Source organism: Plectropomus leopardus, chromosome 7, assembly GCF_008729295.1.
Source record: "Plectropomus leopardus isolate mb chromosome 7, YSFRI_Pleo_2.0, whole genome shotgun sequence".
NCBI lineage: Eukaryota > Metazoa > Chordata > Actinopteri > Perciformes > Serranidae > Plectropomus > Plectropomus leopardus.
Window position 1 is genome coordinate 24,971,763 of NC_056469.1, and position 15,125 is coordinate 24,986,887.

At 42.3% G+C, this 15,125-nt stretch overlaps 1 protein-coding gene across 2 annotated transcripts; it reads left to right on the forward strand.

The window, feature by feature from the left end:
• Nucleotides 1-799: 799 nt before the first annotated feature.
• znf628 (zinc finger protein 628) lies at nt 800-14,608 on the forward strand. 2 transcript variants are annotated; one of them, XM_042489295.1, is made up of 9 exons: nt 800-907; nt 1,780-2,338; nt 3,543-3,615; nt 4,610-5,548; nt 7,183-7,353; nt 7,465-7,804; nt 8,534-8,688; nt 11,128-11,370; nt 12,279-14,608. In XM_042489295.1, exons 2-9 carry the CDS (start codon nt 1,956-1,958, stop codon nt 14,256-14,258), a joined length of 4,284 nt encoding a protein of 1,427 aa, XP_042345229.1. In that variant the 5' UTR covers nt 800-907; nt 1,780-1,955; the 3' UTR covers nt 14,259-14,608. The 2 variants fall into 2 exon arrangements, with proteins under 2 accessions (XP_042345229.1, XP_042345230.1); XM_042489296.1 differs by having other exon boundaries at nt 7,465-7,798.
• Nucleotides 14,609-15,125: the final 517 nt, after the last annotated feature.

Sequence of the window (15,125 nt, forward strand, 5' to 3'; positions counted from 1 at the left end):
GCATTTTTTTCTTTTAGTTGAATTATGACATCACAACAAAAAACATAGTAAAAGAGGTGGAAAAAATCACAAAGGGAAAAAAAACCAATCAAATCAATGGAATAAACTCTTTGCAGAGGCATCAGTGTATTTACAGATCAAGTTAAAAATGACATTATATTAAACAAGGCAGAGTTTTCATTTTTGATAATCTGCAATGGTTGATAGGCTATTTTGTTAAAATATAAAACAAAAGTCTCCATAACTTAATGAATATTGTATTCTACATTCTACATCTTACTGAAGATAATAATTAGTAACCCTTTTGCAATCACCAACATTTTCATTAGTAAATGAAATTAATTCAACAATTTTCCAGTTACTTAATACAACTACATTTATTTTGTTATTTGTTTTATCTAATTACTTACATGCAATTAGTAACTGCCCTAATGCTCAAGTTTCATGTAACTAGTTACTCCCCAACACTGCTAACCTGCGATGTGACAGATGGGAGTCCGGGCAGACACACACTAATACTACATTACCCAGAAGTCTGTGCGCCACAGTCAGACTATAACTGATACATATTAAGTGTGAATAAAAACGTATAAATTATTTTCGAAGATCTTGGAGTGTGAACACATCGCTGTTAAAAGCTTCGGGTCAAATTTGTATGTTAAAAATATAAAAATATATATTTCAAAAACGTCAATCTGTCTGTTGGTGCTCTCAACCAATGGGAGTAGCGCGTCTATTGTAGCAAACAGCCAATCGCCGTCGCCGTTCTTAGGAGGCGGCATCGGGTGGAGAACTGCTGTTAGTCTGCCCTGTGTTTATTGTTAAGGTTGTGTGGATTAGCACTGCGGTACCCAGTTCCTTTTCATAATATCAACAATAAAGCTTAAAGATGAGTTAAAGATGCTCGGTGAGTACTGCGGAAGCTTGTATTCATGCACATCTTTATGGAGCAGTTTAACGACGCTACTCCGCGCTGACGGAGCTACATTAGCTTTAAATGAATGTGGCTGTTTTTGTTGATTGTGTGAAAACTGATATTGTGTCTGTAGGCTGTCTGTCTGCTTGCACAGCTAACCGGTTACATTTGGATACACGTATACAGTAGGTTAATGTGTGAGCTAGCTGTAGCCTGTGTGTGTGTATTTGCTGGTGAGCACCGCACTGCGGGGACAGACAGAAACGGACTGACTGCCAGAGGAAAGACAGCAGGGAGGGGGGACGAGCTTCAGACAGCAGGAGAGGGAGGGAGTTTAAAGGGGGCATGCTCACCACGAGTTACTAACAGGGTTCCCACGGTCATGGAAAACCAGGAAAAGTCATGGAAATTCACAGTCACGTTTTCCAGTCCTGGAAATGGCATGGAATTAGTAAAAATGATTGAACGTTTTGGAAAAGTCGTTGAATTATCAACCCCAAAAGGCATGGGAAATGGGAAGAAGGCATTGAGCAACTTATGAAGAAGTTACCTATAAATCATCAAGAAATTAGACAAAAACAGCTAAAACCAGCTTATGCTGGTAGCTGATTTTAGTTAGTTTTAGTTGGCTTTAGCTGGTCTAAGACGGTCTTGACCCAGTTCTTGCTGGTCTTTGATGCTGATGTGAACAGCCGGTCAAGCTGCGTACATTTATCTTTATGCATATTTCACATCAGTAGACTCATCTGATCATGGGTCCTTGGAAAGTCATGGAAAAGTTTTAAACTTATGTCCATGAATATGTGTGGGAACCCTGTACAGAGTTATAATACTTTATTTATTTCCATTTCATTTTATGTCAGAGCTGTCCTGAGCTGTCCACTTGGGATGACAGCAAGTGTTTCCAGTGGCTGACGGGGAAAGAATTCATGAAAGAAAACATGAATGAAGGAAAGGTGAAAGAAAAACCATGATCCTGCACCAAAACTGATCCAGCTGCCAAGGAACTCCCTCATCTGCTAACCAGCTTGCCCTGGTGATGGCTAACTCAGTGGCCTTAGTGGTCCAAGCAGAACTGCTACCACCTCAGTCCACCGCCTCCCTGTCTCCTTTCCCATCGCTTCTTGGTTCTGGAGAGGATGGAGAGGATGATAGAGACAGAGCGGAGCTGGTGGAGGGAGACAAGGGAGTGGAAGGTGGAGAAGAGGTGGTTTTGGACATGGTGACATCGTCTGTGTCTGGCCCGCCCCAGCAGCCGGAGCAGTCGGACCATCCCTTCCAGTGCATGGACTGTGGGAAGAGCTTCAGGTGGTCGTCCAGGCTGACACACCACCAGCGGAGCCACAACAATGAGAGACCGTACCGCTGCAACCTCTGTCCCAAGGCCTTCAAGGGCTCCTCCGCTCTGCTCTACCACCAACGGTACGCACAGTGAAACTCTTTACCTTCTTATTGTAACACTGTTACAAAAGAGTCCTGAAGCTGTTAGTATCCAAATTTAGGTTAGAAGAAGAAGACATGCTTTATTTAACCCGGAGGGGAAACTGCATTTTTTAACTCTGTTGTTATTTACATGTTACACACACACCGAAATACACACACATGCACAAACGGGACCCATACATGCTATAAATGGAGAGATGTCAGAACGAGAAGGTTGCCAGTGGACAGGCCCCTTGAACAGCTGTGGATTTATGCCTTGCCAAAGGGCACTGCGGCAGTGCCTGGGAGGCAAACTGGCACCTCTCCAGCTGTCAGTCCACTCTCCATACTTAGTCTGTATAAGATAAGATAAGATAAGATAAGATAGAAGTTTACTAATCCCGAAGGAAATTCTTGTGCCAGATTGCTCCAAAAATACAGAAAAAAAGAATACAACAGAGCATCAAATAAGTGAAAATAAAGTACAAAGTGTCTAATAATCATATTTAAGAGTAAAAAATAAAAAGTAATATTGCACCTGGAGTTTAAAATTGCATGTTAACATACTTAAAGTACTATTCACAAAAAATACTTGTTTTCCGTCCTGCAGAAAGAACATGAACTGGGGAACTACTGATTTTGATTGATTGAGTGGTATTTAATTCAATCATGTAAAAAAACAAAACAAAAAAAAACAATAATTAAAATGATGATAACCTATACACAAACTCAATGAATGGATTCAAATAAACAACAAAAATGAGAAGATACATGTTATAAAATGAGTAGGAGGAAGAATAAAGTTATTATTTCCTGTCCCTTCTCAGTTACTCAATGAATTCATGAACTTCATCTCATATATATGTGTGTGTGTGTGTATATGCATATACACACACACACACACACACACACACATGCATAAGCACACAGATTAAACATATTATACATGCATACATACGTGCATACATCCGCACACACAAACATACAAGCCAAGTCCCTAAGGACTGAGCAACTACTGCTGAAACTCAAAGTAGTGAGTACTTTATGTTAAAACCCATAATCCATACCTTTGATAAAAAACAGCTGGCGCCATCATATCCCAAAAGAAATTGTTTTGGTATTTTTATACTGTTTATGTGTCACACCTGTGTTGACATGAATATTCAATCTGCTGTCCTCCTGAATAGTTGTCTTTCTTGTGCAGGTCTCATTCGGGGGAGAAGCCTTACAAATGTCAGGATTGTGGTAAAGCCTTCAAGCGCTCCTCTCTGCTTCAGGTGAGATGTCAAACAAAGTCATTTTTAAACAACTGATAAGTGTCTGGGAAAAGGAAATACTGAGGGACTGTTCATTTTTGATCAGAGGAATGGTTGGCTGTGATTTAAGTTTATTTATTTTTTACCTTTATCGTCCCAGGGGCTGCAGATATTTTGCCTTTGGCCTCGTTGCGTTATTGTTATTAGGCACAACCCTCCCTCCACCATAAATAACCAGGAGCTAAAAGCTAATTTCTCCAGCAAAATGCAAATCCTCTTTTCAAATAGCATCATTACACAAGCTGTCTGTGCACTCGAGCACAATATGGGTGCATGACAGCCGCCTGTCATTGGTCCTACTACACAAAACCATTTAACAAGCTTACACGCACACACATCACAGCATGCACACTTCAAGCATTAGCAACATGTGCGTATAACGACCATTGTTTAAAGTAAACAGTAGCATAACACACACAACAATGGCAGCAGCCAAAATAATATCAGTAACATTGAATGCCATTATTTGATCTTAAAGAACTACCCCTTGATTATCTAAAGTTAAACTTTGAAATCTAAATCCTGGAGTTTAAAAAAACCTTGCATTTTCTCTCTTGTCGTGCATGGAAGAGTGCAAAACTTAATGTTTTTTAAGATTTGTTTTTTTTTCCATATGGACGCCATCGCTTATGATGCATTCAATGACCATCCTAAATTTGATAACGATGATTTCTCGTCTTACAGTTTCTAGTTATAATAATTTGTGTAATTTTGGCAAATTTGTAAAGAAAACAAACTTTTCAAACCCACTGGCATGTTTTGGTGTTCAGAGGGTTTTTAAAATGAATAAAATTACAGTCATTTAAAGTTGTATGTCCTTTTGCTTTGCCAAAATAAAAAGGTGTCCCTCTGCAGTGAGTAAAAATTATTTGACATGCCTCCCCTCCCATAAATAACAAACAGTCCCTAACAAATGAGCAAGGTATTTCACATCTCTATCTCTATCTGCCTCCAGGTCCATCAGAGCGTCCACACTGGAGTGCGTACCTTCTTGTGCCCCTATTGCCCTCTGACCTTTAAATGGAGCTCTCATTACCAGTATCACCTGCGGCAGCATACTGGAGAGTGTCCGTACCCCTGTGACACTTGCCCCAAGGCCTTCAAGAACTCTAGCAGTCTGCGGCGACACAAGAATGTGCACCTGGGTCTGAAGCCTTACACCTGCTCAGTGTGCAACAAATCCTTCACTCAGTCCACCAACCTGAGGCAGCACATGAGGATACACACAGGTGAGAGGCCCTACATCTGCGGCGAGTGCGGGCGGAGCTTCACACACTCGTCAAACCTGGCCCTGCACAAGAACTCACACTCCAACCTCAATGCAGGAGGGAAGGAGGGAAAGAGGGGAGAAGATGCACGGAAGGGAAATGAGATCGTGGAGGTGGTGGTGGGCGCAGAGGAAGTGACATCGTCCATGTTGACGGACATGGTGGGGTTTGTGAGCCAGGAGGGAAGCGATGGAGTCGGGGTGGGGATGGAGGAAGTGTTCTTGTCGACCGCCTCGTCCGGGCAGAATCCGAGCCTCCTCCCCCAGCTCACCCTCACCTCCTCAGGGGAGGACGTGTGCGCGTCCAGGGCCATCGGGACGGAGGTTCACCTGAGCACAGACACCGGGGCCAGCGTGCTGCTGTACAGCTGCGGCAGCTGCAGCCACACCTTTGGCACACGGACAGAGCTAGAGGAGCACCAGTCCATCCACATGGCTCCAGCAGGACACGGAGCCAGTGCAGAGGCGGGGCCCGGGGCGGGGATGGAGGTTGGGGATGGGCTGGTGGGAGCTGGTCACCTACTGGCTGATTTTGAGGAGGTGGTGGAGACGACCACAGTGGCTGAAAATGGACACACGACAGAGGTGCTCCTAGGACTGACGGAGGGAGCAGACGGCAGTAATACAGTGAGTGACTGGATCAGATAGACGTATGTGTGAGAGAAGAATAAAAACCTTCCACAATAAGTGGAGTCGCCAACTCAGGTCATGAAGTGTTGGTTTCAGAGCTCTGAATTACGGCCAACAGCTCCGATTTCACGGTTCCCATGATCATGAAATTCGTGGAAAAGTTCTAAAATGAAAAAAATGTTTTTCTGGGCCTGGGTACAAATGGTTTGGAATCGACAGAATGTTTTAGAAAAGTTTTGAATAAATATTGTTTTGGCTATTGTTTAAAATATGTTCATAAAAATCCCAAGGCATATCTAACTTAAACCAAAATTCCTTGTTTTACTAATATAAAATTAGTTCTGCGCTGCGTGACCGTTGAAACATTACCAGTATCACGTGATACACTTTAACATAAGCAGCTATTTGGCGGTGGGGAAGTTTAACAAGTGAGTAAAGTTATCATAAACTAGCAACGTACTTACCTGCAAATGCTTAGGAAATGTGTGTTTGATGAAGTATGGATTTCGAAAAGGATTTTTTTTTTTCCTAAAATGAAAATATGTACGGAGCCCAGGAGGAGACATGGATGTAAATTTTTAAAACCATAAAATGCACTTTTTCAAAGGCTTTTTGAAAGGCTGTTGCTGCCTCAGAATGACTTGATTTCATTCATAGAGGCCATATTTGACAGATTATAGCCCACCCAGTCCTTTTCACCTGTTTAAATGCCTTTAAAGAGCTAAAAATACACATAAAATGCCCTTTTTCAATCTGCCAAAAAGTGATTGCAGCTCTTATCTGGTCAATGAAAATCTGTTTCTGCCTCAAAATGACTTGTTTTCACTCTTAAGGGTTGTAATTGACTGAATCGAACCGCTCCAGTCCGTTTTACCAGTTTAAATACCTAAAACTTTCTCATGATTAAGTTATTCGCGTTTAAAAAAACCTCAAAACATCCACGTCACATTCCAGGCTCCGTAAATATGTCTGAAAATAGACATTAATATGAAGCCAACATATTATTTATTGGCAAAGATAAATTGGCCTTTTTGTAGAAAAAAAAAAAAAAACAAGCAAACAAAAATTAATTAACAACACTGATAAAAGGCTAACTGTTACTCATGAATCTTTGTCAAATGAATCTATGATATCTAAATATATGATATGTAATAATATATATGGTATATGAAAATATATGAAGCTGTCAACACCTATTTATACTTATTTTATTGGCTTAGGATTGTATGCATCATATAAAAGTATCATCAGGCCGCTCTACACGATAATGCACGCCCAGTTTAATATGCAACCCAATTTTATTTAATTACCAGGAGGTCCTTGCTCTGCCTCAGTCCTCAGCCAAAAGGGTCCCAGGCTTGAAAAACAATGAAGAAAAAAAAAATCTGCTCTCATAAATACATCATGAAGTGAAACAAAATGCTTATTCAGTCCTGTTAGTTACATGATGTGCAGTATATGTACTGTTTGTAATGTAGTATGGCCTAGAATGACCGTGCGCTTTAAGGTCAGGGCACTCAGCTGTTTTCTGTTATTTAATTGATCTAAAAATACCCAGCCTCTGAAGGGCTTGTGTTTGATCTGCAGATATGTGTTATTTATATGTATTACTTCCTTTGGTTTGTCCTCAGAATGTGGGCACCACCCAGGCCCAGTTTGACCTGCTGCAGAGCTTCACCGAGGTGACTCAGAGCTCCGAGACCGTTCAGCCAGAGGCCAGAACCGCATGGGCAGGGCTGTCGTGTGGCTACTGCAATAAGACCTTCAAGACCAGTGGAGGACTCAATAGACATGTGTCGCTGGTGAGAACGAACCTGATAATTGCTCTGTATGCAAATCACAGCACTGCACTGATATAAATATATTGTATTTTAATCGATCTGTTATGAAATAATCTTTTTTTTTTTGTCCAGATGCACTCTCTCTCATCCCAGTCCCGCTCCCAGTTCAGCTGCTCTGCCTGCGACCGCTCCTTCCCCCTTCTCTCCTCACTCCTCACCCACCAACACTCCCACACGCCCGAGCAACGTCTCCTGGCTGAGGCGGAGGCCGAGATAGTGTGCCCTCCCTCCCTTTCCCTGTCGCTCCCCCTCCCCTCCTCTCCCAGCCAGGCTGACAAGCAGCAAGAAGGCCAGAGAGAGATCCACGTCGATATCATCACCGTCGGTGAGGAGCAGGAGCAGCAACCGGCCAAGCCGACCAAAGCCCCCAAAAAGACGGGAGCAAGCAAGACCACCCCTGCTGGAGGTAAAGGTATTTTTCAAACAGTGCAGACACAAAACATGGATGGAGTCAGTGGAGATTTGACTGTACGATAGGGGAAATAAGCCAAGCATCTGTTCATGTGTTTTGGTTAAGTAGGCTTTCTCCACTTCGCTGCTAGCCATGATGTATCTAATATCAAACTGGTTGTTTAAAACATTTATAACAACCAGGGGTTTTGACTCTCTTTTTCCTCAAAATAATTCTATGCTTAACCCTGTTAGTCTTTTTTAAACTGGCTTGATTTCTTTCAAAAACAGGAGTCTTTGAGCAACTTAAGAAGAAATGACACAGAAATTAATAAAAAGTACAAATAGATTACCTGAAAATTACCACAAAAAATAAAATTAAATAGAAAAATAAAAATTAAAACAAAAAAAACCAAAAAAACAACAACATGAAATTACCTTAAAAAACAGCTTAAAAACATAATAATTTTGAAAAATAATTTTAAAAATTGCTATCTGGACATTTTTCCTTAGCTTTTTTTATTTATTTAAATAATTCTCTAAATCTACTTATTGACTGCAGTTAGTGGGACATTTCTTGCCAAGTTGGTCTTTTTTTTCCAAGTTTTTGAAAGAAATCAAACCATTAAGTAAGTAAAAGTAATGCTGATCCAGCTTTCGATGGGTCAAATTAATTTCTTTGTGTATTGTATGTGATTTTTAGTTTTAATTTTGACAAATGTGACCCTTTTTTTCACACACTTTCATTCAGAGAGGCCATACCGCTGCTCAGAGTGCGGAAAAGCCTTCAAAGGTTCATCAGGGCTAAAGTACCACATGAGGGATCACACTGGGGAAAGGCCCTACCGCTGCACTGAGTGTGGAAAGAGTTTCAAGAGGTCCTCTCTGCTTTCAATCCACCAGAGGGTAAGCTTTCTGTTTGCTAGAAATGTGCACACAAGTTAAGTTTCCCAATGATTCATCACTTAGGAGCTGAATTTTATTATTTATGTCACCGTATAATTTAAGATTTCTTTAGTTTACAGGGACGGCAGCTGTCTAGTTTGGTTCACACACCCGCAGATGAATGACATCTAACAACAGACAAATCCATAAGGCAATAAAAAAAACCCTTCAAAGCAGTAACACACTCTGTAGTTAAACGTGTCTTTGACTAAGCAGCTGTTTTTCACATAACACAGTTTTAACTTTTGATTGCATTGTTCACACATTTTGATGTTTCTTGGTGACCACTCCTGAGCTGCATTTTAATCTTATGGGAAAAACACAATAAAACACAACTGATTTCATAGCATTTTTAAAGCTGTAACCACTACAATGAACTACAATGAACACAACTGTCCTGCAGACACTTAAAGGTATTTATACTGTAGATATGATTAAAAGAACTTGATAGGGTGTCCTTAAAAAGTCCTTAAAAAGTCTCAAATTTGGTTTTATAAATATTAGGCCTTAAAAGTCGTCAAATAGTCTTATGCTCGGGCTACACTGCCCGTATGAGCAACGTGTGATGGCTACCTTGCTGAACTGCTGTGGCTCGCATGCTTGTGTTCACACAGGCAGCATTGTTGCTGTGGCGCTGCAGCAGAGCTGCCTGCTGCCATACCTGCTGTATTTCCACAATTAAAAGCTGATATTCAACTAATTCATAAAGATGTGTAAGTCACTGTATTTCTTAATAAAAAGCCTTGAGTTAATATCTGTCAACAGATATGTTGTCAGAAGGCTTTTTTTTTTTAAACGGAAAGGTTAAGTGAAACAGAAATATTTGTATTTCTTCATGTCTGTGACAGATAAAGACTTTGAAAGTGAAGTGAAAGGTGGTATAATGTCAGTATGATCATTAAAAGACCATTTTCACTGTATTTGCTGACAACCGTATGCATCAAGCAGAAAAAATTAGCCTGACTCCAAATCTCTATATGTGCTGCATCTGAGCAGCAGCTGAGTAGCATCTGAGCTGCAACTGAGCAGCAGCATCTGAGCAGCAGCTGAGCAGCATCTGAGCAGCATCAGCTGAGCAGCATCTGAGCAGCATCAGCTGAGCAGCATCAGCAGCTGAGCAGCATCAGCGGCTGAGCAGCAGCAGCTGAGCAGCAGCATCAGCAGCTGAGCAGCAGCAGCAGCTGAGCAGCAGCAGCTGAGCAGCAGCTGAGCAGCAGCTGAGCAGCAGCAGAGCAGCAGCTGAGCAGCAGCAGAGCAGCAGCTGAGCAGCAGCAGAGCAGCAGCTGAGCAGCAGCTGAGCAGCAGCAGAGCAGCAGCTGAGCAGCAGCTGAGCAGCAGCTGAGCAGCACTTCTCATGCAGGTAGTGTGGCTGCTCTAACCTGTTAACACAGACGCCAAAAAACAACAGGTTCCGCAACACACACGCAGTGTTCATGCAGGCTTTGTGGCCTGAGTGTTACATCTGAATTTGTGAGTCTTAAACACCAATTAAAATAACACACAAAAAAAACGAATTGATCCGCCACAAATTTACGCTACACTGCAAATGCTAGCAGCCTAAAGAGGTGCTGAGTGCTGAATGCTGTCTGTTTGGTGTTTTTATTCTGAGTTTAGAGTGTTTAAAAAATTCAGTTTTGGCTAAAACGCTGCACTCATCATTGTAACTTTTTACCCAGTCGTTCAGTCATATTAGAGGAGGGATGAATACCATGACGACCAACCATCACATCTTACATGTGCAAGCACTGAACAACAATGGATAAGAAATATGTAAATATACTGTGTATGAATGTATGTTTCCTCTTTTGAGCCCACAGTCCTCTCTATGTGCTTCAGCTTTCCCTTCATCCAGATAAAGTACTCTTCCTTGCGCTGACATTTTTACTTCCACAGATATTCTGTATCATAGCAACCACGCACAACCAAAGAGTCTCAGCTAAAAAAAATGCTGCGCCTCTAAAGCACTCTCAACTACTCCCAGATAGGCGTTTCCTCAGGAGCGCGTGGTGTTTTCAGCAGGGAAAAATAGCTTTGGTGGACACAGGGCCTTAATTTAATTAAGTCAAAATAGGTCAAACTCTTGTGCTTGAATGTCCACATTTCTGATGTTTCACATCACTGAAACTAATACTGCACTTTCTACTTGCAATTACCCTTTGGCAAAATGTGGATTCACTCACTCAAATGACCATATTCCTACATATAACCGACCTCTGCACTGGACCACATAGGAAAAAGATGATTTGTCCAAAAATTTGTCATAGATTTAGTTAAAAATTACTTGAAAAGGTCTTAAAAAGTATTCCATTTAAGTGTCAGGTATCTGTAGACACCCTGCTTGAAACACAACACGAAATAGTGTTTTTTTGTTTTTTTTAATGTCACTTTCACTTCACCCAGGTGCACACAGGTGTCCGGGCCTTCCAGTGCCCTCACTGTCCGCTCACTTTTAAATGGAGCTCTCACTACCAGTACCACTTGCGGCAACACACAGGCGAGAGGCCGTACGTGTGTAAGGAGTGTGGCAAGTCCTTCAAAAACACCAGCTGCCTGCGTAGACATAGTCAGATGCACTCTGGACTGCGGCCTCATATCTGCTCCATCTGCTCAAAGTCTTTCTCCCAGACGTCAAACCTCAAACAGGTCAGTACAGCCGGTACAGACTCAGCTATGACCTGATGTAGATTAAGGAGGATCTATTACGCTCATTTTCAGGCTTTTGCTTGTATTTTGTGTTTCTACTAGAACATGTTTACATTCTTTAACCCTTTGAAACCTGAGCGAATTGGCTTGATTTCTTTCAAAAACATGGGAAGGACGCGATGAGCAACAAAAGAAGAAAAGACGCAGACATTTGCACAAAATTAGTAAAAAGTACAACAAAATTACCTAAAAATAAGTTGTTTTTTTAAAAGCATACAAAATGAAAAAGAAAGTTGAAATAGAAGAAATAACCTAAGAAAGTGCTTAGAAATAATAATTTTGTGATATAATTTTAAGTATGCAATTATGATAATTATAAATATAGTTTTTCCTTAGCTTTTTTAACATTTTAATTTTCTAAATCTGCTAATTTCTTTCACTTGGCAGAAAATTTCTTACCAAGTTGTCTGTTGCTTTTTTTCCTATTTAAAAAAAAAAAAAGAAAGAAATTGCACCACTTTGCTTAGGGTCAGGAGAAAAAGATATTAGAAAGTTATTTTTAAAAGGGAAAATATCCGGAAATCTATTATTTTTAACTTTTAAGTATTATAATTATGTATTTAAAATAAATTATGTTTAACACTTTTTCAGCTGATTTCCTTGTTTTGTTTTCTGTTTTAGATTATTTTTAGGGCTTTTTGCCTTTATTTGATAGGACAGATATTAGCATGAAAGAGGGAGAGAGGGGATGACATGCAGCTGAGGCCTCTGGCTGAGGCCAGAAGTTTGGGTAAATCTAGTAAATTTGCTCAGGTCTCAAAGGTTAATAGCTGTTTGGATGGATGTTATATCTCAGCGACTATTTTTCATTCATCTTCCCTCTTCTTCTGTTATTTCTCTTTGAGCAGCATGAACGCACCCATTCTGGTGAGAGACCTTTTCAGTGCACACATTGCAATAAAAGCTTTACACACTCCTCCAACCTCCAGCTCCACCTTCGCACACACTCCTCAAGCAAGGACTTCAAATGCCCGTACTGCTCCAAGGAGTTTGTCATGCACTCCTACCTGCAGCGGCACATCCGCACCCATGGCAATGGCGTCCCCCTGCCCTGCCCCGGGGGTGGAGGTAAAGATGGAGTGGCTGTGAAAGCCAGCGTTGGGGGAGTGACAACCACCACCACCCTGCTCAACCCCATCACCCTGGAAACCTCAGGAAACCAAGGAAGTCTGATTGTGTCCCAACCAGCACTTAATATCCCCCCGAACACCTCCCAGAACTACTTCATGATTCAGACAGCCAGCGGCCTGCAGCTCATCCCTCTGTCGTCCCCGACACCAGCGCCTCCACCTCCTCCACCACCACCACCACCACCTCCGTCCCAGCCCCAAAACTTCTTCCTCCTACAGTGCCCCTCCAACAACGGCGGTCAATCCAGCTTGATTCTCGTCCCCACGGCAAACAACCCTCCACCAGCTCCGGAGCCTCAGACGCTCCCCGTTCTTCAGACTATCCAAGCTCTCCAGCCCGTCCTGAACCAAACACAGATATCCCAGTTTCCGACCATTTCACAGCACCAACAGCAGACCAGGTTCATAATAACCAACAACAATAACAATACTCCTGTTGCTATGCCAACACGCAGTCTTTCAGCCAACTCCCTGCTGACCAAGCCCATATTAGGGAAAAGCACAAGGACTGCTCGGGGCAGACGTGGGCGCAAACCAAAAGCTGCTCTTCAGAAGTCTGCAGCGGCTCCTGTCACTCAGGCTGCAGGTGGAGCTCTGACTGTAACAAACTGTACGAACGTCTCACAGACTGTTACGACTGCTAACACGACAGAGTCCTCGCCATCATCGACGTCTTGCACTTCTGTCCAAATTCTCCCATCTTCCACCACTGTAGCCCCCACAGTGGACTCCTCAGGACCCCCGTCGACTGTTACACCAGCCACCACAGTAGCCGCAACTTCTCCCGTCTCTGCTCCAATGGAAAGGAAACCCCATACCACAATGGGGCAAATAAGGACAGAGGAGAGCATGACGGGGAAACAGTTTGTGTTATGTTTTGATAATGAAGGACGAGCAAAAGAGGGAATTAATATCAACGAGGGCGGGCAGTCATATGTGTTACAATTTGAAGGGGAAGCATCGGGAGAGGCGGTGGATGGAGGAATGAGCAAGGAGGGAAAGTCGCTTGTGTTGCAGTTCAAGACAGAAGGTGAAGGAGCAAAGGGTGGAGATAAGGGAGGGATGATGTCACTTTTGCATGAATGGGGTGGAGAAAAGCAAGGGGAGAGACAGACAGGAGAGGAGGGCAGCCAGGGGGAATCTTATGTCCTACATTTCCACACTGAGGCGCAGGACAGCGGTACGTCCGGTGCAACCTTCAGCCAAGGACAGGACACCAGCCTGCAGCTTTCCTGCACTCCTACTCAAAGTTTGGTACCTCTTGATGGACAGGAGGTGGTGTTTGAGCTCGGAGGTGAAACCAAAATGGAGCAGGAAGCGGAGGAGGGCATGCAGATGATAGCGCTGATAGAAGGCGAAGGGGGGATGATGGGAGAAGAAGGGGAGGGTTGCAATGCTGCAGATGGGAGGGTTACTGAGGGTGGAGGAGCCATGGAGGGCATATTTCAGCTTGGAAACGGAGAGGAAATTGTGATAATTGAGGTGAGCACCAGTAGCTTACGAGACGGGAGAATGGAGAGAGGAGGGGACGGAGATATATCACAAAGCAGCGAGGCGAAATATGAGGGCGTAACATCGGAGGGGAATGAAAAGTCTGTAAAGGAACACAACTCTGCTGCAGAGGTACAGACATCAGCTGAGGACACAATAAGAAACGGACCTATAACTAACTCTAAAGAGATGCAGTTCTCTAATTAAAACCCTGTGTGCATGTTAGAGAAGAGGTGTGTGTGTGCGAGTGAATGCCTCACTTTTGTGGGCTCAGTGTGTTAGCACTTTAGAGTTCTCCAGGAGCTGAGGGGGGACATGCAGTTAGACGTGTTGTAATCCCATGGTGCCACATACTAGAAATGTTATACATTTAAATAGGCTGTACATGGACCTTGGAATATTCCTAAATATAATAGTTTAAATGATACTGTCATTGGCAGTTTGTTTATTAAGTAAATACATTTTTTTTGTGAATAAATGTTGTACATGGCCCAATTTCTTCACAATGTTAATAGTAAATAGTAATTAATTATTAATAAATCTGTCAATACCTTTCATTATTTGCCTTTTGTTGCTTTTTTAGTTTTTGTAACATTTTATTTGGATAGTCCACCCAGCACCGTGCTCCACCTGCACATGGTTTATAGAGGATTTGTAACATTGTAACAGTTTAGTAATCTAGATTCATAGCTATTTTTTTTTCAGAATAAGGTGAACTTAAACTATTAACTTGATGTAATGGGCGAAAATGAACAAGTGTCGGGTGTGTACGAGGTCAGCCTTTCGGACGTGTTCATGAATCCATAACGTGTTTTAAAATACTGTAGCACTGAAACTGAATGAATGATTGAGGTCCGACTAAATCAGACTCCAGTTAAACTAAAGTTAAAGATGATTTTTTTGGCGGGTGGGATTTTATTTGACATGTTAGCATGAAAGGAGGGAGAGAGAGAGGGGATGATATGCTGCGCAGAGCCGCAGGTTGGAGTCAAACCTACGGCCAGTGCAGTGAAGACATAGCCTTTTGTAAATGTGTACAGTAAAGCCAGGTTTAAAGGTGCATTCATGTGCTCC